This window comes from Melitaea cinxia, chromosome Z (genome assembly GCF_905220565.1).
Source record: "Melitaea cinxia chromosome Z, ilMelCinx1.1, whole genome shotgun sequence".
NCBI lineage: Eukaryota > Metazoa > Arthropoda > Insecta > Lepidoptera > Nymphalidae > Melitaea > Melitaea cinxia.
The window spans coordinates 12,108,477-12,134,291 of NC_059424.1; the positions used below are offsets into that span (position 1 = coordinate 12,108,477).

At 34.2% G+C, this 25,815-nt stretch overlaps 1 protein-coding gene across 3 annotated transcripts in view; it reads right to left on the reverse strand.

Annotated features, from left to right (window-relative positions):
* LOC123668939 (inhibitory POU protein) overlaps positions 1-21,034 on the reverse strand; it is a 55,948-nt gene extending 34,914 nt beyond the window's left edge. For all 3 annotated transcript variants that reach the window (XM_045602632.1, XM_045602631.1, XM_045602630.1), the window contains exon 1: positions 20,930-21,034. In XM_045602632.1, the coding sequence (XP_045458588.1) occupies positions 20,930-21,034 (105 nt within the window). The remainder of the gene's footprint in view (positions 1-20,929) is intronic.
* Positions 21,035-25,815: the final 4,781 nt, after the last annotated feature.

Consider the following 25,815-nt stretch of genomic DNA (forward strand, 5'->3'; position numbering starts at 1 on the left):
GAAGAACTATATATTGAACCCTCGTAGTAGAAAGGAGCTGACAGGTTACGATGTTTTTGGGTCGCTCGTAAAAATAATAACACATAAATTCAACCGTAAAACGTAAACATGATTATATGCATCTGATCTGAAGGCGTGATTCAAATACGCAATAAATAATTCGAAAGGTTTTTTTTCTTCATCATATTACTTTTTTCTTCTAGGACTGTTCTGGCTCTACAAAACTCTGATTAAATCCGGAAAGTAATCTTAGACAAAAAACGGTAAGCATTTATCTATTGTACATTTGACATCTCCTTTCACCTTTATCTATAATTTTATTAATGTAGTTAAGAAAAATAAACAAATAAATTTGTACAAACACACATCGTCCTATGAACATTCAATATCATACATGATTTACACCGTAATTATCTGTATATAATTAGTTGTTAAGTCCTGAATTGTAAATATTTGTAATATTGTAAAATTACTAGATAATGTTGTTAATATAACTGAGTCTAGAATCAAACCCACAAACTTTGCAGCAACAGCGAAAACACAATCACTATGAACTGCGCCAATGTGTAAGTCAAACAAATTAGAAAGTAAGTTAGGAATAAAGTTATAATAGCTTATTTCATTATAATTATTCATTAGTCATCATCATCAGTCAGTCAGTGTATTTTAGTAGTGTTTGTTAGTAAAGAAAAAGTTGTAATAGTGAAGTCGGAAAAGGAAAAAACCTATAAAAACCCCAAATGTAATTTTTCATCTTAAATAGTTTATTATACTTTAATATTTCTACATAATTTTTAGGAAAAATAAACCACTTATAAAAAAAACTACAAGTACATAACTACCAATCGCTCAGTCGAGTTGTCAGAATTCACAATATCATTTGCCTTAAATAAAAAGAAAGAATTTTGAAATTCACAAAGCGACAGGTAAAAGTGAAGGTTAATACCTTCACTTTTCGTACCTATACCTATTGTCATACTATTAATGTGTCTATCAATGTCAAGTTACTCAAATAATCGATATAATTTCAAGTTATGAGAGAAAACTGTCGAGCCTCATATCCTTGGATCGTATTCTGTTCGCATTTTATTTTTTAATATTGTGAGAATTAAGTCGAAAAAAAAACATTATTCTTTAATTATTAAATCAGGTTTATGGCATTCTTTGTAGTGTTTATTGTTCGTATACTACACTTGAGCTTTCATTGTTTTTATTAGCGAACACTTTGTTTTTTAACCGACTTCAAAAAAGGAGGAGGTTACTCAATTCGACCGTATATATATCCATATATAATTATATATGAACCCTAGAGAAATCGAGGGGAACTCTCGAAAATCGTAGTGACGACTAGTGCGTTTGTTATTTTTTTTTTTTCGTCTACTTACGTTGTATTACTTGTCGATGTAATTGAAGTCGGTTTTTTTTCGTTTTTAACGCTCGAATACTCTCTCTCCCATGTATAGAAATATTTATAATTTACGAACTGCCCGGACAGACTTCATTCTGTTAAAAGTTAATAGTAAAATTATTATTTTTTAACTTTCCGTGGAACTTAAGAAACATACAAAAAATAAATTAGCCGAATTGGTCGAGCCATTCTCGAGTTATGCGCTTCGTGCACATTCATTTTTATTTATATAAATTATATCATCATCACATATAATAAAAAAATTACTTTTCGCTGTCTGTACATGGAAGGTATATGAAAAAAAAAATTTTGGGACCTTTGCCAACGATTTAGGCGTGGTTTTCACAAATATATTGTGGTAATCTTCTTCATTACTTCATTTAAAATTTAATGTTTGTTTCATGTCATAAATATAAAAGTCATGCCAATTTACAGAATCACGTCGAACATTTGTTAAACTATCTATATCTATCTATTCGTTCTCTGTTCAGTGGCATTGACTGAAACTTTAATAAAATTCATAATAATGGTCTATATAAAATTATTTAATGATAATGTATGTATTAAAGCTACTGGTTCGAAATAATAAATTCTTTGCTGGATAGTTTATTTACTGAGGAAGGCAATAGGCTCTATGATAGATGAAACAGATCATTTTTTTCCTTCCATGAGCAAACAATTGTAATAGGCTCTATGATATTTTAGGATATTTTTTCCTCAAACGAACAGTGAAACCGAGGGTCAGAGCTAGCTATAATTATATTAATTACTTGTAATATCAAATAATATTTTCAGCTGAATACAAAATATTATTTTGAAAAAGAAACAAGTCTATTTGATTTAATAATGTTTTATTACTTTAACAAATAATATTCAGTGACGGTTTCGTCCGAATAGAATTTAATTATAGCAGTTATCGGTGTAGCGTATACCAGAGGGAAGGACTGCACGTAAATGTAGTGTAAAGTAGGTTCGTAGAACCTTATTATAGCGAGTAACAATAGAAGTAGGAGCCGTATTCATGGCAGAGTGCATATCCCTCCCGTGGGCACCAAGTTAATTTCAAGTTTACGAAGCACCGCCGACGTGCGCTCAGTTATTAAAATACTAACATCTTGGAGCTTAATAGGTTTTGGGAACTACTCTGTTGAGGAAAATTTGAACGCTACGTAGCTTGTTCTACGCCTGTTTGCCACTGTTAAATTACGCTCTGTGGAAAGAACAGTATCTTCATATACAATATTATATCTAAAGTTCTATTCGTGTGGTAAATTTACTCCTCTTGCCCAGTCTACGTTAACTTTAACAATAAATGCTATAACTAATATCATTGTAGATTACTTTATTACTTTTAACAACATAATTTAATTCTTACTTCCACTGCACAGTTAAACTTAAATCATGGTGTTTTTTAAACCGTACCTTAATCCTAATGTATTTGGATGTCGACGTTTTATCAATATGGGAAAAAATTGATCAAAATCCTACCGACAGTTTTAAATATGTATAACCCATCAGAGCGCGGTACAGCAGAGAGCGGGATCGGGAATGGCTTAAATCCTAGATTAAATCCAGTACAATACTAAGACCGTAATGTAGTTTAAGCCCCTTCCAATGGTCGGATGTTAGTCGGACACGCTAGTCTCACTGAGAATCGCTAATGAAGTAACGGGCTCATTTCGGAATAAAGCTCTCTTTAAACGCATTCACGCTCTTGTCGCTAATCAGCATAAAGGAATATTTCCTTCGCAAATAAAAAGCAAACATTTGAATTATGGCACTAGTCGGTTTATAATTTGAAAGCGACATTAAAATATCACAAAACTATAGAATTTAACTCGGTAAAATAAAAACCTTTCCTCTTTTATAAAGTCGATTAATGTATTCGCGATTATGAGTCTCCTTTATTTAGCACATACAGGTAATCAGATTGAAAATATTTTTCCATATCAATATCAGAAGTGTTTGTGAAAACTAAAACGGTATTTCTTATTTGATCTACTGAAACAAAACGTATTGTTGCTTTTATATAAATAGTAGCTTTGATTTTACATAAAAATCATTTATTTTTATATACTTCAGTTTCAAAGAAAATTTTAATTTTTGTTCAAATCAACCGTAATTAGTTATAAAGACAGTAATATAACAATTGTGCAATATATAACAATGTAACAGTATATAAGAATAAATAATTGTATGCATTTTTTTTTTAATTTTATTCATTACTTGTTTTAACTCATAGTTATATTATATTACTTTGTGAAAAATTCTTATATCATTTGAGTAATCATGAATTATTGTTTTTGAGAACACTCAAAACTATTCTCACTACTGGATCTATTCTATGTTGTTCTATTTTAACTTTAATTATATTTTATGTAGCAACAGTGTACAGTATGTTGGTGATCTTATAAATAAATAAACAAAATAAATAAATAACATTGTATGAAATGACAATGAAAAAATGAGTTTGAAAAACTAAAAAAAAGAAAAGAAAGTATAATCCTTTACGTCTAGCTTTTACTTTATAATAAGTAAATCAATTATATTTTACATAAATAAATAAAAAAACCAACTCCAATAGTTGCACTAGCAACTCTAGTAACAGAATATAGACTCTAATACAAAATATTTAGGCTCACATTCGTTCATCGACTGCACGACGCCGCACAATACAGTTGCTTGTTGAATATTTAACCTGTAGTTAGCGACACATTCAGAGTTAACTCGTGGTGCAGTTAACTCATAATTGAGTGTGCAACGTTAACCGAATTGTTAGTTTGCTGGGTACCCAACAACAGTTTGTTTTTTCTACAAGATTCTCTACTATTTCTTATTTTTTAGCTAAATACCCTGCTAAGTTTTATTATATTTATAAAAAGTATATAATTTATTAATCTCGAATTAATAAGGATGACAAATTTATTACACTCTGATCGCTCTACTTTGGTCCTAAACCAAACAAGGGTGTAATTACATTTACGTTATTTCAAATGTTTCCGAAAACCGAATACATTTATATTCATGCACACAGACTTTAAGAATAGCTGAAAACAGTTCCTTTTTGTTTATCGTGATTGTATAAATAGCTTCATATCGCTGTATTTTTATAAACCAGTTCATACTTTTAAGATTTTATATATATATATATATATATATATATATATATATATATATATATATATATATATATATATATATATATATATATATTTTTTTGTTTTGTAATTATAGGTATCGAATCAATAATCAAATAATAAGAACTACAAAAACGTAACAATACCTCAAAATGATATATTAATAATGAATAGAAATTATATTACATCAATGTAAATAAAAAGATGTATTTAGTATAATTTAAAAAAAAAACTTTTTTTAGAATTTTGGTTGTATTTGTCCACCCCTAAATTCACAAAATACGTACTTTACTGCCATACTGTAAGCAGCAAAACTGCGAATAAACCATATTTACTAGAAAAGTGTCTGCCCCAGTATTCCAAGAACAAGTTTTTTTTGTTTGTTTCATGACTGAAAAATAAATATCTCGTTAAATGTGAAGGTCAATCCAGTGATATCCGCACGATTCAAAGTATATTATTTTCTCGCTCGCTTCTGTCTATAATATCCCACTGCTGGGCATAGGCCTCTCTCGTGTACATGATAACAAACGGGACCGACGGCTTAATGTGCTCTCCGAGGCACGGATGGCGGAAGACACCCACAAAGACTTCACAAACACCCAGACCACGGCAAACATCTGTATGGTCAATACAAATGTTTGTAATGTGCGGAGGCGAACCCGCAACCACCAGCGCAACAGTCACAATCCAGTGCTGTGACCGTGACCAATTTTCACTTACTTTCTATACCTATATATATATATATATATATATATATATATATATATATATATATATATATATATATATATAAAACAAAATAACGAATTTTGCGACCGAGCCACATTTAAAAGGGCTCAGGGCACCACAAAATTTATAAATGTCCTTAATTGTGATGCTACAAATTGGAATTTAACTCAGATGTTGTTTATAGTTGGTGAAGTTCCACTAAGAACAGTTTTTTCGATAGAGATGGATTAAAGTTGCCTAAGGGCTCTTACAAGATTTTATAAAAGCGCCTCATTTTTTTGTTTTATAAACTTGAAATGTGACTCAGATATAGTTTAAGGTTTGTGAAAGTCCGCTAAGAACGGATTTTGTGGCAGAACCTGGAATAAGGTGGTGCAAGGACTCGAAAAAGTTTGTATGAATTATAACTGTAATAGACGTAGTAGGAGTTTAAAGTTTGTAATTGTTTTACAAGCTATCCATCCGTCATTTTTTTTTAAATCAGAAGTTTCTTAATTTTTGCACTACTGATAAAAAAATTAATAAATATGCATTTCGATACTAGTGGCCAATCTACAATACCATTAAGAGGTCAAATGGGTTTGAAAGTTTAAATGCGAAGTTCGTCATTTTTGAAGCTGAAAATATCAAATTGTAGTTCTAGACTACAAATTAAAAATGAGTGAATATGTTTCAGTTTTTATGAAAATTCTAACCTAAAAATATAACTTTACCGTTTATTCTTAGACGTGGTTACGTACTGGTTAAAAATAAATAAATAATTGCATTCATGCCTTTAGTATCCCACTGTTGGGCATAGGCCTCATTCTCACTATCACTATCAGGTATTTATGATAACAACCGGGACTGACAGCTAACGTTCTCTCCGAGGCACCGTGCGGAGACCCATAAGGATAAACATCCAAAACGGAAAGAAATATTATTACAAATACAAATATCCATCCCAAGCGGGAATCGAATCTGCAAATCGCCGGTGTTTTAGGCGACTACTCGCACCACTTACGCCAGAGTGGTTGTCGTAATAAAAAATAAATAATTAGTCTAATGTAATTTTCTTAATCTTGATGTAAAACTGTTACAACACTCCAATATATCCTAAACGTTTTCCTGTTATAGCAGAATTAGAAATTTAGAAGCACGAAATTTTATTTCGACGAGCTTTTATAAAAATTATATATATTTTACTATTTGTGTTTATATTTGCACCTGTTTAATAAATGTATATATTTTTATTTTAATGAGAACCTTGCAACTCAGTAAAGGACTTTTAATAATTAAGGGTTCTTAAAAAGCGAACAATTAACTATAATACGTAAACGACCTTGGCATAACACTTCATGTTACGACTCACTACATACTGTAGTGGAACTGTAACTATGAATGTTCATAGAAGCAAATCAGAAAAAAATATCAACTTATTTTCTGTATGAGTGTATCTGTTTCGAAGTACCTACTAAGATTTTTTTTTTTGTCAAAGACTAACAAAATTTAAAATAACTCAAAATGAAATTTAAAAAAAAAATACCGAAAAAGTACGCGCTTATATACAGAACCTCATTTTTATTTTTTCGTAAAAGTTAGAACTTGATTATTTTGTTCACTCCCAATCTCGTTTTGTTCCTTTCTATAGACAAAAAAAAAAAAACAAATGCCAAGTTGTTTACATATTCGGAAAGGTTCAATGAATACATTTTCCGTTTTTATTACTATTATCATTTCTTGTTTTATGAACATAGATGTTACTATTTAAGTCGAATAACAATCGTCCGTGGCCGCTCACCCTCGAAGTTGTTTTGTTCGGAGTCGGTCAGGAAAGTATAGTCGTCCTTGCCTTTCTCGAAGCACCTGGCATAAGCCTGTCTCATCACACGGCATGTTTCTCGCCTCCATGAATAAAATAAGATAGCACGGGCAGACTCTACCTGTCTCCCTTTACACCACCAATTACGCCATTCGACAAAACGAGTAAGTCATAGTTAACATAGAACAGAAATGCAATGAAACCCTGCGCCTACACGAGAGATTTGTTCCTATATATTCGGTTATAGTTTTTAGCTATCTAAGTAGATGTGTTGTTTCATTTCTATAGCAGACGGTTTTCGTACGTGCTAATTCGCGTTTGATTCAGCATAACGATTTGTATTGTATTTGGATGTATCTCTTTATAATGTAAATCCTATGTATGAAAATGTGCCGCGACAATCTCCTGAACTACTTTACAGTCTATACAAAAATATTATATATATAAAATTATATATAAAATTTATGAAATATTCTTTCAAACTAGAATTTGGTATGTCCGTGAATGTCTTTTTTATATAAATAGTTGAATATGTTGTATTATTATATTTTATAATTGTTTTTATTACAATTTATGACATCGTTTTGTAAGAAAAAGGGAGTATTTTAACAATTATTTCTGTAATGTTATCAACAATAGTAATAAATATCGCGTCCGCGCTTCATTATATCCCGGGAATCCATCGACAGTCACGCCATCGCCTCTAAGCTGTTTGGTGTCATTTACGAATAAACACCCTAATGGAAACCTTTGAGTTCGCTATTAACATCTATAAAGTCCTTTACGACGAGTGTAATTCAGTAAACTAAATTAACTAAAAACAAAAAGGAAACAATTATCTCAAGAGTTACTAAAGTCGATTTAACGCTAAACTTATCTAATTTCATTTTGACACGTGAAGCTAACAAATCATAATTTATTTTACTGTTGACCTTTGTTTTTCAATTAATAAATAATTTATTATTTAAGCTTCATAGACAGCAGTGTTTAAAACTGTAAACAAAAAAAAAATTGGTTTTTTGTAAAGTTGGTTTACGGACAATAGTTCAACGTGACAACGTCAAACCAAAACATCTCCTCGGACACAGGCCAATCGAGTGGAAGATAGGTAGATGCAGCGCAAGTGTACAATGAGCGTAACGGGACAACGAGTCATCCTTTTTTGTGCATGCAGGCGGTGTTCATCGATTTATTAGTCGTTTTCACGTCAAAAACATGCTGATTCCTGGAAATATTTGAGTGCAATCTGTCCTTTTTTGTTTGATAAAAAGCAATTCCCTACCGTCACACGGTACAGTACCGGCTGCTGTGCTAGCTTTTATGGACTTGATCTTCGCTTGTTAAAAATATTTATCAAGTCCAATCCATATACTCTATACATTAAAAGTATTAAACTACAATAGCTGATAGGCCATAAAATAAGAACATTCATAAAGTGCATAAAAATGTATTTAATATAGGTCGTTAATATAATATTAATATTATTTTATAAAAATAGAAACTCGGATTATTTTGTGCAGTAAGCAAAATAATAATCGGTTTATTATTTAACTTGATTTCAAATGATTAATAAGTTACGATTTAGAAAAGAATATAATATGCGAACAAGAAGTTACAAATTTCAAATCACAGATACAGCGTTACTAAACTTACCATTTTGAAAGGTTGCAACAAATTAAGTAAAGAGTAACAATTATTACAACAATGCTGTGTATCTATCTATCTATACACAACACAATCTGCTATAAATTTTCAAAGAGCCTATAACGGCGCATTTTAATTGTTTACTATATTGGCACGAATTGAAATGGATTGAGTACATCAAAAAAATAAAGAATAACATCGTTAAGCTAAACTTAATGTAGAAAGTAGAAGAGTGCATAGAAAAGGGAAGTAAATTTTGTATTTCCCTTCACAATAATATATGGTTTTTCTGGAATAATTGTTAATTATGAAAAATAGTTGTAGTATTTGTGCATCGGTACAGTGCGTGTCACTCTGAAGAATATACAAATACAAATAGGTATACTTTATTGTACAATCAGAAACAAACAACACATATAACATAAAATATGCAAGAAAAAAAAACAAAAAAGAAATACGTACAATATATATATATAAGACTAAATGTGATCCAAAGAAGATATTACTGACGGATTTAGTAAAGATACAAAATAAACGAGAAGACAATAAACCACCTTACGTTATGTCATCACGCACTATATCCAAAAGGAGTCATTATAATGAATTTTGGACTACCTACCACAAGCATTGCGGATAATCTTTTAATCACACATAAATCCCAAGATATATCTTAAGAGCACATAATACATCGAATAACAAACTAGTACACAGTATTTAACCCTTTGATTATCCGTATTCGATCAGAATTGAATACGACCCGATCGATTAAATGACGATAAAGTTTCTCTTCATAAAATATTGGAAACATTTATTAAAAACATAAAGGATACGTGGTTCGCAAAGTAGAAAGCACCATAGACAACACCAGAAGAGGATAAATACAATGTAATGCTGCAGTTTTATGGATGCATTTTGATAAGGTTTTATTACGAAATTTTCAGAATTTCAAAATTCGAAGACGAGTTGGCACAGCGGTCACCGCACTGGCTTTTGCGCTGTTGTACTGGTCATATAGACGTTTGTCATGGTCTGGGTGTTTGTGCTTGTGTATTTTGTATATTTCCGGAATCCATAACACGGGAGAAAATCCATCTCAGAGCTGTAGAGATTGAAGCGTTTATTTATTATTTATTTATTTACAGATATCGTCTTCTCGAGATAATTAAATATTTGTACATATTACCTATAATTTCCTTAGAAACAGCATTGATTTAAAACAGGTGTAGATAATATTAAATTTTATTTCAAGTACAAAACTATACGACTATAGAAGAGAATTTATAACCTTATAAATAACGATGATGGTTTGAAGCTTAATTTTGTAAATAGCTCATTAAGCTATAAAATACATATTTATTGATTCAATCCATTTCTGTTTACCCTAAATTTCCAACCTTTTTTAAATTTATAAAATCAGACAAGTATGCTTTTTTTTTTTTTTTTTTTTTTTGATATCGCAGGGTAACCCATTTACGGGTGATATCCAGGATGCCCGGGTAGGCATTCCTAGACCGTATGTCGGCTTAGCACTTGGGGGTGCACTACCGACCAAAACCCCTGCGGGAGCCTTCAGCCGCTTTAATTGGAGGGTCCCGGAACTGCAGGCAACAGGATCCCTCCAGCGACAGGCTGGCCTCGGCGAAAAGACCAGACTTCTCCTCCATGGGACTGTCCGGCTCACCTCTGAACAATCCCGACGACGCCATGTCTAGCAGGACCGGGTTCCCATCCCGGCCCGACAAGGGCACAGGGGCGTTACTGGAGACGCATTAAGTAGCGCCTCCTACGCACCCCCGTTCGTCGCCTGCGGACGGAGGCCTCGTCGGCGGCCCCCTCTCTCATCCGCTCGTCGTTCTCCTTCTGGGACATTACTGTCTCGCAGAAGGAGACCATCGCCTTCCAGGATTCGTCGTCACCGAGCATCGCGGTGATAACGCTCGGCAGTGACAAGTCCCCTCCGAGGACTGTCGTCAGATCGCGACGTAGCGCCGCCCATCTCGGGCACACCTCGAGGGTGTGCTGGGCAGAGTCCACCGCCGCGCCACAATCGTGACATTCAGTCGTCGGCTCCCTTTGGGCCGTCCGACACAAGTATTCACCAAAGCAGCCGTGCCCGGTGAGAACCTGCGTCAGACGGAAGGTGAGGGGTTTGCGCTTACGGCGCATCCACCGCTCAAGGACCGGGCGCAAGGCAGCCGTTACGCGTGTGCCATACGGCTGCTCCACCAGGTCCTCCCCCCACCTCCGCATTAATGCTTCTTGCCCCATCCGGCGCACCCGTAGGATCCCGTCCAACGTGAGGTTCTCACCGAGAGCCCTCCTACCCGAGACGTAACAGTAGGTCTCGGCAAGGACCTCCGCCACGAGCTCCCACGGGGGGTCGCCAGCTAGAGCAGTAGCTGCAGCCCACGATACCGTACGATACCCCCGAATCACCCTCACTGCGATGATCTTCTGCGCCGACCGCAGTGCGGCCTTATTCTTCGCAGTGAGGCGATCCGCCCAAACCGGGGCACCGTACGTCGCCATACTCCGGCAGACTCCGGAATATAGCTGCCTGCAGGCGGCGCTGGGTCCTCCGAGGTTCGGGAGGAGTCTGCCCAGTGCACTCGCCACCTTCACGACCTTCGGTCCCACCATAGCGAAGTGTGGACCGAAGGTCCACCCTCCGTCAAGGATGAGCCCCAAATATTTCATTTGGGAGCTCATCCTGACCCTCCCCTCTCCGATCTGCAGGGTAGCCCCCGGTGGGGATCCCTTGCGTCCGGTCCCGCGAAAGAGGAGGGCTTCGGTCTTTTCAATTCTGACACGAAGCCCCAAACTCTTTATGCGGCTGATCACGAGGTCGAGTCCGACCTCAGCCAGCCGCGCCGCCTCCTTATAGTCTCGTCCCCGGGAGTAAACGAGAGTGTCATCCGCGTAGCAAATGACACCCATCCCGGGGAGGAGACGGCCTCGCAGGACCCAGTCGTATCCGATGTCCCACAGGATCGGGCCCAGCACCGATCCCTGTGGGACACCGCAGCCGACCCGCCGCCACTCCACGGACCCCGACCGATTTTCGAGGCCTACTTTGCGATCGGAGAGGTACGCCTCCAGCAGCCTCCCTAGATACGGGGGTACTCCGAAGAATTTGAGTGCCTCCCGAATCACTGCATGCGGGAGGCTGTTGAAGGCGTTCGCGATGTCCAACGACACCGCGAGCACCACCTCCCTCTTGTGTTCCGCTTCACCCGTCACCGCCCGTAGGCGTTTGAGGGCGTCGATGGTCGACCGGCGCGCTCGAAACCCGAATTGGGATTCCGAGAGTCCGGGTCCCGAGCCCTCCTCCAGGTGCTGAACGAGCCGGGAAGCCACTATTCTCTCCAAGAGTTTCCCAGCTTCGTTCAGCAACACCACCGGTCGCACCGACGAAGCCGAGTCCGGGGTCCGCCCTGCCTTAGGAAGTAGGCAAAGCCGACCCTCCTTCCAGGCCCCCGGGAACTGGCCAGATCGCAGGCAGCGGTCAAACAGTTCCCGGAGGCTATCGCCGAGGTGCCCGAGAGCGATCCCAAGTACTCTCCCGTGCACCCCGTCTGGACCCGGCGCCCTCTTCTTACTCTGAAGGTGGGACAGAGCTGCCTCCATTTCAGCCTCTGTGACGGGTGGCGGAACACTCTCCTCCTCGTCCGGCGTCTGCCGAGCCATCCTGGGGGGCATGAAACCCTCGGGTTCGTCGGGAAAGAGTTCCCCGACGATCCTTCCCAGTTGCTCCGGCTGGAGCGTTTCGCTGATGGGGGCCGACTGGGCGCGGAGCTTGTTCCGCGCCCAATTATACGGTCGGCCCCAGGGGTCTCTCTCTAGACCCCCAACTAACTCCAGCCAGGCCTCCTCCTTGGCTCGGCATATGGCCTGCTGCAGGATCTTCCTTTTCTCCACGTAGATCCTGCGCAGCCTGTCGTCCCAGACAAGTATGCTAATTTATAAGCGCACAAAGTGTGCTGATATACTTGACAATACTTATACTTATTTTTTACAATACTTTTTTTATAAAACTATTATTGTTTGACAAAACAGAAACAAAATGCATGTGTGTCATATTGTCTATTCAAAAAAAACTTTATTCACTATTTACTCTGAGTCATTAATGACTTACTTTTAACTTTTAATGATTTTTAATTTAATTGAAAGCCGATGTTTATCATGTGGTCACATTTAAATTTCATCGAGATCTGATTACAACTTTTGGAGTAATCTTTGATAATGCGTATTTACTTGACTATTTTTTCGTCTACCTACGTTGTATTACTTGTCGATATAACTGAAGTCGGTTTTTCTTCGTTTGCCTGGAAACACAATTATTAGTAAGTTCAGGTTAAATACTTACAATTTCTATCATTACCTTTTTTCCCATAATAAGCAGACAAAGGATATATTTATATAGTCTGCTTTTTTCAACAAACGAGTATCAAAAATTTTGGCTGCATTGTTATTGGTCCACCTAATCAACGTAGAGTCCGTTTCACACAAACGTTGTAGTTACATGCACAATCAGTTGACTCAACGACTGCCTGCGCGTATCACGTGTTTTAGTAAGTGTACCAGACGATATTGTTTGTGCATGAGTCATGGCGGACATGTTTCTTGTTGTTAAGCATCTTAGGCACCTTTTGAAATCTAAATAAAACAAATTATATACAATTCGTTTAAATCTTTGAAAGATTCTAATTGTAATATGTCACATAATGAAATTGCCCAGACTATATCAAGTTCGATAGGAATACACGTCTCTACAGTGTACAGGGTAAACCAGTGGTGTGCATAAAGTTTTTAGACATGGTAGGCGGACAAAAGAAAATTTGAACAGCCACACTGCACTTAATTTCTCGCAATTTTTTCTTAATTTATTTTAATTTTGTTGGGAATAGACGCTTTTAGATAATTTCAAGAACAGACAAGTAAATTATTGGACATGTAAAGTGCATTTATACTTATAATAACGCAGGCATACAAATACACGTACAGCAACCAACTGATATTTATCAAACAAATCAGTTACTGGATAGACTGTGACCTCATAAGGCCAGCACTCTGATAATTTCGTTTGTGTCAAACATAGGAAATCATTGATAACACTATTAATTAGTTACGAATTTGTATTCTTAATAAAAGTACTTGTTTATTTATTAATAAATGAAGAATTATAACGTTATTGTTACTTATGCGTTAAATCGATACGCCTGAACAATTTTTAATTTATCTGTAAAATCGAATGTGTTGAATTTCGATGCACTATTTACTTCCATCAAACACACGTCTCCGTTACATATTTCACAAGTAAACTTATTCATCACTAATATATTAATATTTTCACTAATAACAAGAACGCACAAACGAAAAATTAAAAGTGAATTGTCATAATATCACTCTGTGGAATGTTGCGATTACGCGACCGTGTCAAAAATCATAATTATTAGTACAAACGGTATCGAATTCAAGACAATTTAATTTGACAGGTTACAACTTTTAAAAACACAATACTTTGTTCGTATTCCATATGACGCGCGCGACATTATAAAATTGTAGGATTACATAATGTCTTACTGTCATTGCTAACATTTGGCGATTATAGGCAGAAGTTTCATAAAAGGCCCATCGTCGATGCGCACGAAGCGCTGATATCGCATATATAACGGCGGGTTTTTTGAAGCGGATTTAAATTGAATTATTATTTGTCTTTTTCACAAATATGTGTTCAAAAATAATTGTAATGTTCATGTTTTATATATCATTTTTAGTAACATGCCAGGGTAGGCAGTGCCTTTCTTCCTATATGAAATGCCCGCTACGGGGGTAAACGTTTTTAATTAGTTGAATTTTTTTTATATTATACATTGTTTATTATAAGTAGATAAATTAATTAAATATACAAAAGTAAATTACAAATTAACAATATGGTCAAACTAAATTATAAGTAAATCATTATAATATAAATATTAATAGAAGTGTTTAGTTTTTTTTTTTAAGTTGTTAAAAACACGAAATCGGTTGAACCACCAAAATCACCGAAAAGAAAAGAAATCACTTTAATTTACAAATATAATGATTTTATGAAAAACGCTCTTCGAAATGTGGTCCACAAACTTTATTTCAAAATGAAATGCCTACATTAGATAAAATCCTCAACATCATATAGAAAGATTCTGATTTCCCGTCTTTGTCAAGATCGAAATTGTACAATACACTAAGAAAATTTGTTTTTTTATTCTATAATAAAAGACGTAGAAACAGTATTTTAGTAGAAAGGCCGGATATAGTTTTACGGCGACGAACATATTTAGACGAAGTAGAGAACATCAAACAAAACGGAACTAGTATATATTATTTAGATAATACGTGGGTAAATGCCGGTCATACAAAATCAAAACTCTGGGTTGAGAATATATAGAGACTACATCGAGATCTGCAAACTTAGGTGGGGTATTAACAGGATTCAATAATCCATCAGGTAATATATTGTGTTTAATTTTGTTTTTTCTGTATTCTGCACATAGGTATCCTTTAACTACTAATATAATTAACGTTATTTCACTGATGGCTACTTTATTATTATTATTGCAGGATTATAATACATGGATTTGAAGAAGGAGAATGGTAATATTTTAAATCTAATAATACAGGTGACTACAACTGCAGCATATATGGATGCAGCTTTTGGATGTTGTTAAGTGAAACAAAAATCGCTTTAAAAAATTTGTCGTTGCCGAGATGGCTTAGTCCACAAATCTTCGCGTCATAAAATATGCTTGCCACCATATCATTATGATCTCAACCTAATTGAGCTTGTTTGGGCTCAAGTGAAGTGCTACGTGGCACCAAATAAGAAAAATTATAAAACTGATGAAGTTCGAACGAACTCTTTTGTTACAAACAGTAGCTGAAGTGGATAGCTAAAAATAGTCGTTATGTATCCAATCATGGGATAGCCAATATCGAAACAAAAATGTACGAAGTCGAAAATTATGTTAGGGCAGTCCATTATTCACGTATTTGCAGAAACTACATTAGAAGGAAGTGACGAATATATTTAATATTATATAATTGTTATTTGTAAAATTATTTATATTATATAAAAAATAACTTATTTTTTTCTACAGTAAATTTTAGAAGTATTCAACATGAATGGGCCTTTACAATTTCACCAGAACAAAGGCATTGGCTCCACCCATAGCAATGACCCATCTCACTCTATCAATATCGAAAATGTGCGAAAGATATATTCAGTACTCTTCTGTTAAAAAAAAATAGACTTAGAACAAAAACTCAATCATAGGACTAAGATTAATTAATCGTATTAAAATGAATAGTATTGGTGAATATATCGATTTATAACAATCTTGTGATATAACGCTTCTTTCAATGATATTCTACAACGCTAGCTAGACATATATGATTATGATAAATTATTCAAGACACTACAAACATCTTCCTTCATCAGATAAGGAATTCCACAGTGTGATCGAGTTGTACAGAAATAGAGTTGACATGAGATGATGACGAGTAAAAAGATAATTTTAAAACACGGTTTACTTTTATTCGTAGTGTATCATTGTGATAAAATCCTACGTGTTGACAATAAAAATTTTAAGTAAAAAACAGGAGATTAGATAAACGGACGCTGAAAACAAAATAAAATTATAATTGTTAAAAAGAATTGCTAAATGACTTTTTCGTATAAAGGCACATTATATTATTTCCGGGCCAAAGAAAACTAAAACTGTTATCTCACAATAGCATAACACACATTTTATAATGAAATACTTCATGCGTGACGAAGTCTGTTTTCAAGCGAGTATCATTAAAATAAACAAATAGTTTTAACTTTTGTTTTAAATTTATATACGTTTTTTTAGTCATTATTGAAATAAGTCTAAGTTACAACAGATAAAACGTTTTTATAACTCCGAAGTCTATCTATACTTCGTCTTGGATAATTGTTCTCTTTTTACTCATTTACTTTTTATTTGTGTCCATTATACGCACTAGTTGTTAAAAGTTGAGCCCAAAAACTTACTCTCTCTCTCTCTCTCTCTCTCTGTACTCGCACATTACCCAATTATTTATACAAAATAACTAAATAATAATTATTTTTCATTTCATCACCGAAAATAACTTCAGTTAAATAATTACCATACATCATAAATAATCGTACATTTCATCTATAAAAAATAAATAAAATTGGATTGTCTGTTTGTAATATTAAAAAAACCACCTTTTACTAAATGCATATGAATGTATACACGGTACACATACCAAAATAACATTTTTTACAATTTTTGTCTGTCTGTCTGTTTGTTCCGGCTACTCTCTGAAGCGCTGGATCCATTTTGACGGTACTGTCACTGACAGATAGGTGATGTAATACGGAGTAACTTAAGCTACTTCTATTTAAAAAATTTATTTATTTTATAACTCTGTGAACTGAAAAATATTTTTTTTCATTACACGCGGACGAAGGCGCGAGCACAACTAGTGATACAAAAAAATAAAACCACCTCAATTTACTGATAAATAAATACAATGCATAAATATAAAATGTAAAAAAAAAATAAGAGCTAATATGTAAAAACTAAACATTTTTTTAAATTATTTTTAATTATAATACTTCACTTCATCTATACAAAACGACACATTGAAGAATCAAAGAAAGCAACAATGTCAATAAAATTGACCAATGTACGGAAATTCACACGCGCTATTAAAGTGTTTTAATATTACCTTCCTCAAACAACTATATTCCGTATGAAACGAACCCAATTAGTTTAATAAATTACTGGCTTTTGCGTAACATGATTTAAGGTAAATTTTGTCGCAGTTTATTTATTATAATAATATATTTTTGTATTTTTATATGTATCAAGTATTTTTTAAAATGTTGTAAAATTGGTGTATGTGAATTTGACAATTTACTATACTTACATACATCATTATTGTTTGTGGTTAGAAAGTCTTTTCTTCTGTTTATAAATAAAGAAGTTGAGTATAGTTCTGCAACGTGAAAGTTACGTTATCATAACCATTCAATTCTTTCAAATTTGCACTAGAATAAAAATTTTGAATCTAGGATTAGATTCTTAAGGTTAAGTATGCGAGTTAAAGAGGTATCCGTTAAAAGTAGAAACAGATAAAATGCTAGAAAGAAATAAGAAGAAATATTTAAATCATAAGCAGCCAGAAGTCGGAAGTGTCTATGTACGTAATCCAACATCTCTTTTAAAATATTCTAGTTTTACTTTAATATTTCCTAATTTATTCCTATTATATATATGTATATCTTATGTATAAAATTCTCGTGCCACAATGTTACTTAATATACTCCTCCGAAACGGCTGTACAGATTTTTATGTAATTTTGTGTGCATATCGGGTAGGTCTGAGAATCGGCCAACATCTATTTTTCATACCCCGAAATTATAAGGGGGGGGGGGAGATAAAGAGATTTAAAAACATATATAGCAAAACAACGTTTGCGCGGTCAGCTAGAGTTATAAGACAAAAATTAATAGTCTGACTGTTTGTCCTTTAAGAAGGTTAGGTATGAGTTTTAGTAATTGACGATTTCTATCAGTACGTGCAGTAGTATTTTCTGCAGATATAACGTTCATCAATAGTAAAAAAAGTAGAGACAGTTTAATAATTTTATTTCTGTGTTGACAATATTGAATACAATGAGTAGATACTACTTTATTTTGATGTTAATTGTTTTTCAAACTACAATAAAATCTCTTTTGTCAATATCTATGAAAATGGTTTAGTAATAATAATAATATATGTATCTATTATATATTAAGCCAGTGGAGTGACATCCAGTCACATAATAATAATACACTTTATTGTACACCAAAAACAGAAATAATACGTAGCAATGAAATAATTTTTTTTTACAATATATTCATTAGGTACAAAGGGCAGCCTTATCGCTAAAAAGCGATCTCTTCCAGGCAACTCTTCTTCTCTTAGGGCAAAGGAAATGGTCTAGCGTCAGTAATAGGTGTACAAGCTACAACAAATTGATAGTCAATAATCAAAGAATTAAAGATAAACATACATACATACATACATACATATATACAAACAATACACACATACCCATTTACATGCATATATACATATAAATACATAGATATATTATAATTATAAATTACTTGTTTCTTGTTGAGTTTGAAGAAAATGCTTTAATGAAATGATTTTAGCAAAAATAGTGTTTATACATCTACTATGAAGTTAACTATTTGTATAATAGTGTATTATTTTTCTAATACTACCTGTAACTATAAATATTTCATTTAGTTGCACCATCATTTAATGAAAATTTAATAAAAATGAAAGGTTTAATATACTATATTTTACAACGAAAGGTTTAATATAACTTAAATTGTAACATTAAACCGCAAACAAAATAAAGTTAGATATAAAGTTGACAAAAGTCACCGTCTATCGCCCAATAAAAATTTTAAAGGCTCTAAAGTAACAATGTAAGCACCACTTAGAAATTATATTAGGTTTTATCAAAATTTTATTCATTTCGTATATAGCTAAAGTTAATTTGTTTACGAAATTGAATACACGTGGTGTAAAAATATACGCGATATTAATTTTATCAGATATAACAATTTAAAGTCTACTCACAGTTAAATGTATTTTTTTAATAAGTTTTGTCAACCTAATTATAATTATTTCATAAAGATTTAATGTTATTTTAAACACAAAGTCCTACAAAATAACGTTATTACTGTACTAGAAAAACATATTGCATAAAAAATTAGAAAATTTACCGATCCTTAAGTTTTCTGTTATATTATAATTTCAAAGTTAAACGTTATCATCATGTTACAGGTGTAACATGATGATAACGTCCCATTAAGCTGATGTCTTCCATAATAGTCAATACGATTGTTATATTCATACATAACCTAATCATACCTTTACGTAATCTATAATTTTGTTTAATTTTCATGTATAAATTTCTATGTATTAAATCGATTAACGATTAAATCGATGACAAATGCTCACATCAAAATAATAACGAGTTAGCATTGCAACCTATTCTTCAAATTAATATTCGACGAACCCATACCGTCTAGGCTAGTTTATTTGATTTGTTTAATGAAAATAAGTAAATTAAAACGAAAATAATCCGTAATCAGCTCGAACCTCCCCAGTCGCCGCTAAAAACTTCTGTAATAAAAGTTAAAAACACACTCCGTTAACTGAGCTCTCAATGTTTTGAATTGTTTTATAAAAATATGGCTGAATAAGATTAAAAATTAGTTTTTTTTATGAAAATAACAACCAAAATGCTTTACGACCTACAAATACCTACGCTACCGAACGTAGCGGCGTGTAGCCGTCGCATGTAGCCGTCGCATACCGCACCGCCGGCATTTTGTCTACAGCGTAGTAAGCGAGCGTGAAAAAGATTTCAACGGCCGCATGTTAATCATTTTCTTTATTGTAATTTTATTGTATAATATATAATATAATGATAATATAATCCCACATAATCGCACATAAATATTAAATTTTACTAATTCAACAAAAATATTACATTATTTATAAATTTAATATCCATGATTTATTGTTTTTATTGTTCTGTATTTATAATATTGTTGTGATTAAATATTTAAAAATGGTTAATGTTGAAATGGTTATGTGTTATGTTACTACAATTTAAGACGTTTAAAATGTATAAACAATTAAATATCATAAAACGGTTTACTTAATAATTTAAGATAGGCCGCCGTCGGCATATTAATTGCAACCTAACCTTTATTACGGTCCGAGGTTAATTGTGTTAATTTTATCGTTCTATGAATTTAAAAAAATACGCCATATTTTTGTTTTTTTTTTTACGAGAAGTTTTTCGACATTGAGAGCAAAGTTTTAGGAAAAATGGAATTCGCTGTGACAGATAACAGGTTAATGGAGCTCCATGTGTAAATCGCTATAGCAAGCTAGCAGGAAAACAACATAAGTAACGCACAGCAAAACAATATCCTGAAAAACAGATTGGTTAAAATTCTACGAATATCACGATTAGTGTTTTTTTAAACTACGAACTATTCGAAAAGTAAAAAAAAACCCTATTTTCGAAATTTTCTTGTTATTCCGTGTAAATAATAAGTTCACCAAAAATATCGTTTGTAATGATAGATAACAAAACACTCACTGATGGATTGGGCACGCAGCGCCGCGGATCGGTGCTGCGATACGTGGGACTGTATCGGCCGGGAAAACAGCCGGGAGGTGCCATCAGTCCTCCACCGGACTTCATCTTGTCCGGGGAGTACATGGCACATGACCCCCACGGGTCGTCCTCCAACTTCAACACCTTGGAGGGTGAGTGATACTGCCGGTCGAAAATTTTGGCGACTTTATCGTACTTCGGGGTTAAAAAGGCGACGCGTCGCCGCGACCGCTCCGTGCGCCGGATGATAACCGACTGAAGCGGGCGCTATGTGACGTCATGGGCCACGCCCTCTCCCCTCCACTGATCCCTCCTACGACAACACCTCGTCCCTCGCACGCATGTTTACGTCGCCGCCGGCGGCTCCACGATTAACTGAATTATTTAATTGGTCCATTCACTTCTCGTGTCTGTTACCTTTTCACGCTTCTAACTCGGAAAGGTTGACGGATTGCCCGTGAAGCGACTAGCACAATCCTAATTAACCCTCAATCTATGCTGAATTCTACTAAATTCAACTTCGAAAACAAAGTCTTTACAAATTCTAACAAAGTACGATTATAAAGAACTAATATCATTAGGTTTCATAATAGAAAAATGTAGCAACTTCCAGAAATTGTATACAAGTTTTCAATACATATTTTATTATGTCGTTTCAGCCTGTAATATCCCACTACTGGGCATAGGCCTCTTTCCCCATGTAGGAGAAGGATCAGAGCTTAATCCACCATGCTGCTCCAATGCGGGTTGGCGGATTTTATTATTTGCCTATAACATATTATGTGAAATAAACGTTATTCTAATAAAATTCTTGGGAAACTGAAGCTTATAGAAAAGATCCAGCAGGTGGTGTATTTAATTATGTAACTTTTTATCAAGCAATAGAAAAAAAATTTCCGAAGATATAGTGATTCCTTCCGGTTGTTATCATTAACACGATAAATGACAGCAATCGTTGTCATCAATAGGTACTCTTGTTAGTGAAAGTTAATCGCCAACTTGCACGGCTGTTATGTGGCGAATAAAACTTCATCCCTGTTCATAATAAAAGAGTCCCTGACCAGCTGTGGACTGAAATAGAATTATGTAAAAAATAAAAGTGTAAATAAAGTTTTGCTGGTAAATTATAGAACAAAAACTTGTATTTGTATGTAGATTTATATACTATGAAAAGACGGACAAAGTGATATTGATTCAACAATGTTTGGGTTGAATTTTATGAAATAATCGATATTTTTGTTTCCGAGCGTGAGTTGTCCATAACAATGAAAAATAATGACCAAATTTATTTAAATATCACTTACTTTAAAGAAGAAAGACTCAATTTTGAAGGAAGACTCAATTTTACCTACTGCAAAAATAAAAATGGGACAATATAAATTGGTCAAATATAATTAAACGTTGATTTTGATACATAAGAATATTTTTAATCACTAATATGAGTGAACAATTTTGACTGAAATATTATAGTGATTTGATCTGAAAGTAAAAGGCGCATTATCTTTGTTACTTATTATGAAGTGTGCTTTAAAAAGTTAATTTATTTCTTCATATTTATTAATGGTTGTCATTCACTATAAGAAAAAGGTTTTTTTAAGTTATACTTTTTTTGGCGCGTTATGGAAAAATAATAAGAGTACATTTTTACGATGCGCGCACACACCGTCACAAAAAATCCGACACCTTGAAGTTAGCCAGTCAACGAAGAAGAAGTTAGCAACGTGAAGTTAGCTAGCCAAAGAAGTATAACTTCTTACGTGCGTACATAAGTACACACACATACATAAGTACACATAGATTCTATGTGAAAAAAGAATAAATTGACCATATAGATTTGTACCCAAAAATTTTTTCTTACTATCACATACGCTAAGGTTAAGATGTTTCCTGCCTTTTAAAAAAAACCTCACAATTACTCCACATAAATTATATAGGTATCATTTTATAAATAATCGCTTGCTCTACCACAATAAGAAAAAATATTTTTCCTTTTGTTTTTGTAAATTAATTAGTTATTAAAATTATATATATGACGGCTTTAAGTTTTAAACAACGGCAATATGATTGACGGTCGGTAAATTTTTTATTCAATTTCAGGCTAGTTTTTTCTTCACGCGGATGAAACCGTGGGGGCCAGCTAGTACATGAATAATTTGACTATATTTGTCTTTTTTCCTATAACTTAACTGTGCCAAAGGTGCTTTTATACGAAGAGTAATATTTTACAACCAACTGAGTTGTGGATTAAGCTCCGCTACTCCTACACGGAAAGAAAGGCCCAGCAGTGGCATGCAACCGCTTGAGTCAATCGAATCAATCAATAATAATTTTGCGAAAGAATTCTATAGAGGAATACCTGTTTTATGTTAATATACCAGAAAATTATAAAACTTTAAGGTCTTAAAATTATACCTAGTGTTCAATATTAAAATGAATATAAGTGTCAACGTCAAAAACATTAGGTACACTAATGCGTTCGCTTCAGCCTGTAATATCCCACTACTGGGCATAGGCCTCTTTCCCCATGTAGGAGAAGGATCAGAGCTTAATCCACCACGCTGCTCCAATGCGGGTTGGCGGATATATTCCCTACTATGAGTAACGATCGCTATCAGGTGTACATGATAACAATCGGGACCGACGGCTTAACGTGCTCTCTGAGGCACGGTGGGGAGACCCACAAGGACTGCACAAACACCCAGACCACGGCAAACACCTGCATGGCCAATACAAATGTTTGTCGTGTGCGGGGATCGAACCCGCAACCGTCAGTGCAACAGGCACAATCCATGGCTGTAACCGTTGCGCCAATGCGGCATCCACTCATGGTAACATCATGTATTACCCTATCATAAAACTTGAAGAAAAACTAATTTAAACATTAAAGTGGAAAATTTTATGTTTATGTTTCTAATATCTTTATGTTTCTATTATCATGAAAGTCAAATATTATTTTATAACTAACCGAAATTTTTACACCCGCTTCCAACTTCCAATATATGTATATTACGACTGTGCGTTAACTAAATCACGAACCAAATTACTGGCCATTACTATTCATACACTCAATTAGTGATCGAAACAAAAGTAGAGTCTAAAAGGGTTTTTAGCATCAACTCCGCGGGGAACGGGCGGTGAAGCGTGAGTCGTGATGATACGCGATGCGTTATTAGCGAAGATCATAACCCGGCAAACCGATGGATACATGTCAAAACAAGAACAACCCTTCGCGTAATTACTAGGCCCGACCGGCAGATGGCGGGAGTTTAATTTTTCGATTTCGGACGCCCGTACATTATGCATGACGCTTTTATCGCTCGCTGTGGTTCCTTCGGGAGTTTATTGTTCGTTATTTAAGTTACACGTAGAAGCGTATTTATATTTTTAAAAATATAAAAACAACTTACATACAATACTGCTATTTATGACAACGTAATGGTGTTAAATTCTCAATTTTTGTTTAATGTTGAAATAAATTTTAATAGAAATCATTCTCAATAATTTACCTGAGTTAACTATGTTTGTAAGAACAAAAAAAAAGGAAATAGTAGAAGTTCTAAATATAACGAGTTCACACCTTTTTAAATAATATATTATTAACTCCAAATGTAAAATCCGCTCGAATCTTGTAATATAAACTACATCACAATCGTGTACCGTTTTTAGGGTCTCGCATATCGGCGCTATGGACTATGTGCAAAATGTACAATACAACTAAGCTTGAAAATCGAAAACGCCTCTCAAACTTTCTAAATAACTTTTTTAATGAGCCATTATAATAGCCCTCATTTACTTACTTAATACAAATCGTCTAGTACTATATCTCATCACCGTTATATGCTTGATATTAAAGAAATCGTGAAGGAACCTGTATATTTCAAGAGAAATTCTGAGTCATGTGCCAATCTGTAACATCTGTCAATTTGAAATGCATCAGTGTAGTGGTTTATGTGAGGAAAAGGCTGTTGCTCTGCATTTGTTCGTTTAGAAACTCTTACTGTAGGCACTATAGATCAAGGTGCAACCCTTTTATTCTAATTAATTATAATTATTTGCAGTTTTTATGTTAACATTTAACTATCATTGAATATAATAACATAGAAACACCTTTCCGCAGCTTTTTCTAATGACTAAGAATCACGTTTGATTTATAAATTGATTGCAAAAATATCGAAAAACATACTACAAACAGTTATCTTTCTATATTTAAATATATATACCTAATTCAATTCATATTTAACGAACTTTACACTTTTTTAAGGAATCAATGTCCAATTCCATAAAAACTTTCATAGTAAGCAGGCTTCACATTGACAGAATATTGTCACCACAAATGTAACTTAAACTTAAAATAAAATATTACTATCTTTACAGTCTTTATTTATAAAGCACTAATATAAACTTTACCCAAGATTATTTAATATTTATAACTAATTAAATTTTAAAAGTAATAATAATAAATGAATAATACAAGAGATAATACATTTTTTAGAAAATGTACAAGTTTGTGTGTGGTGTTTCGCTGTGTGGGCAGTAAGAATATAGCCACCCCCTCTCTTCCCGTGTGTGTCGTAAGAGGTGACTAAGGGATAACACAGTTCCACTACCACCTAGTAACTTAAAAATCCGATCGATGGCGGGATAACCATCCAACGGCTGGCTTTGAAATACACGTAGGCCAAAGACGGGCAGCAACCTCTTCGGAGCGACAAAGCCAGCCCTGCGGTCACTAACCCACCTGCCCAGCGTGGTTACTATAGGCAAAACACATCAGTTTGGACTTGTGGGAGCCTATATCCAGCAGTGGACTGTATTAGGCTGAAGTGAAGTGAGACAAGTTTGTCATATCCAAACGCATACAAAAGCAG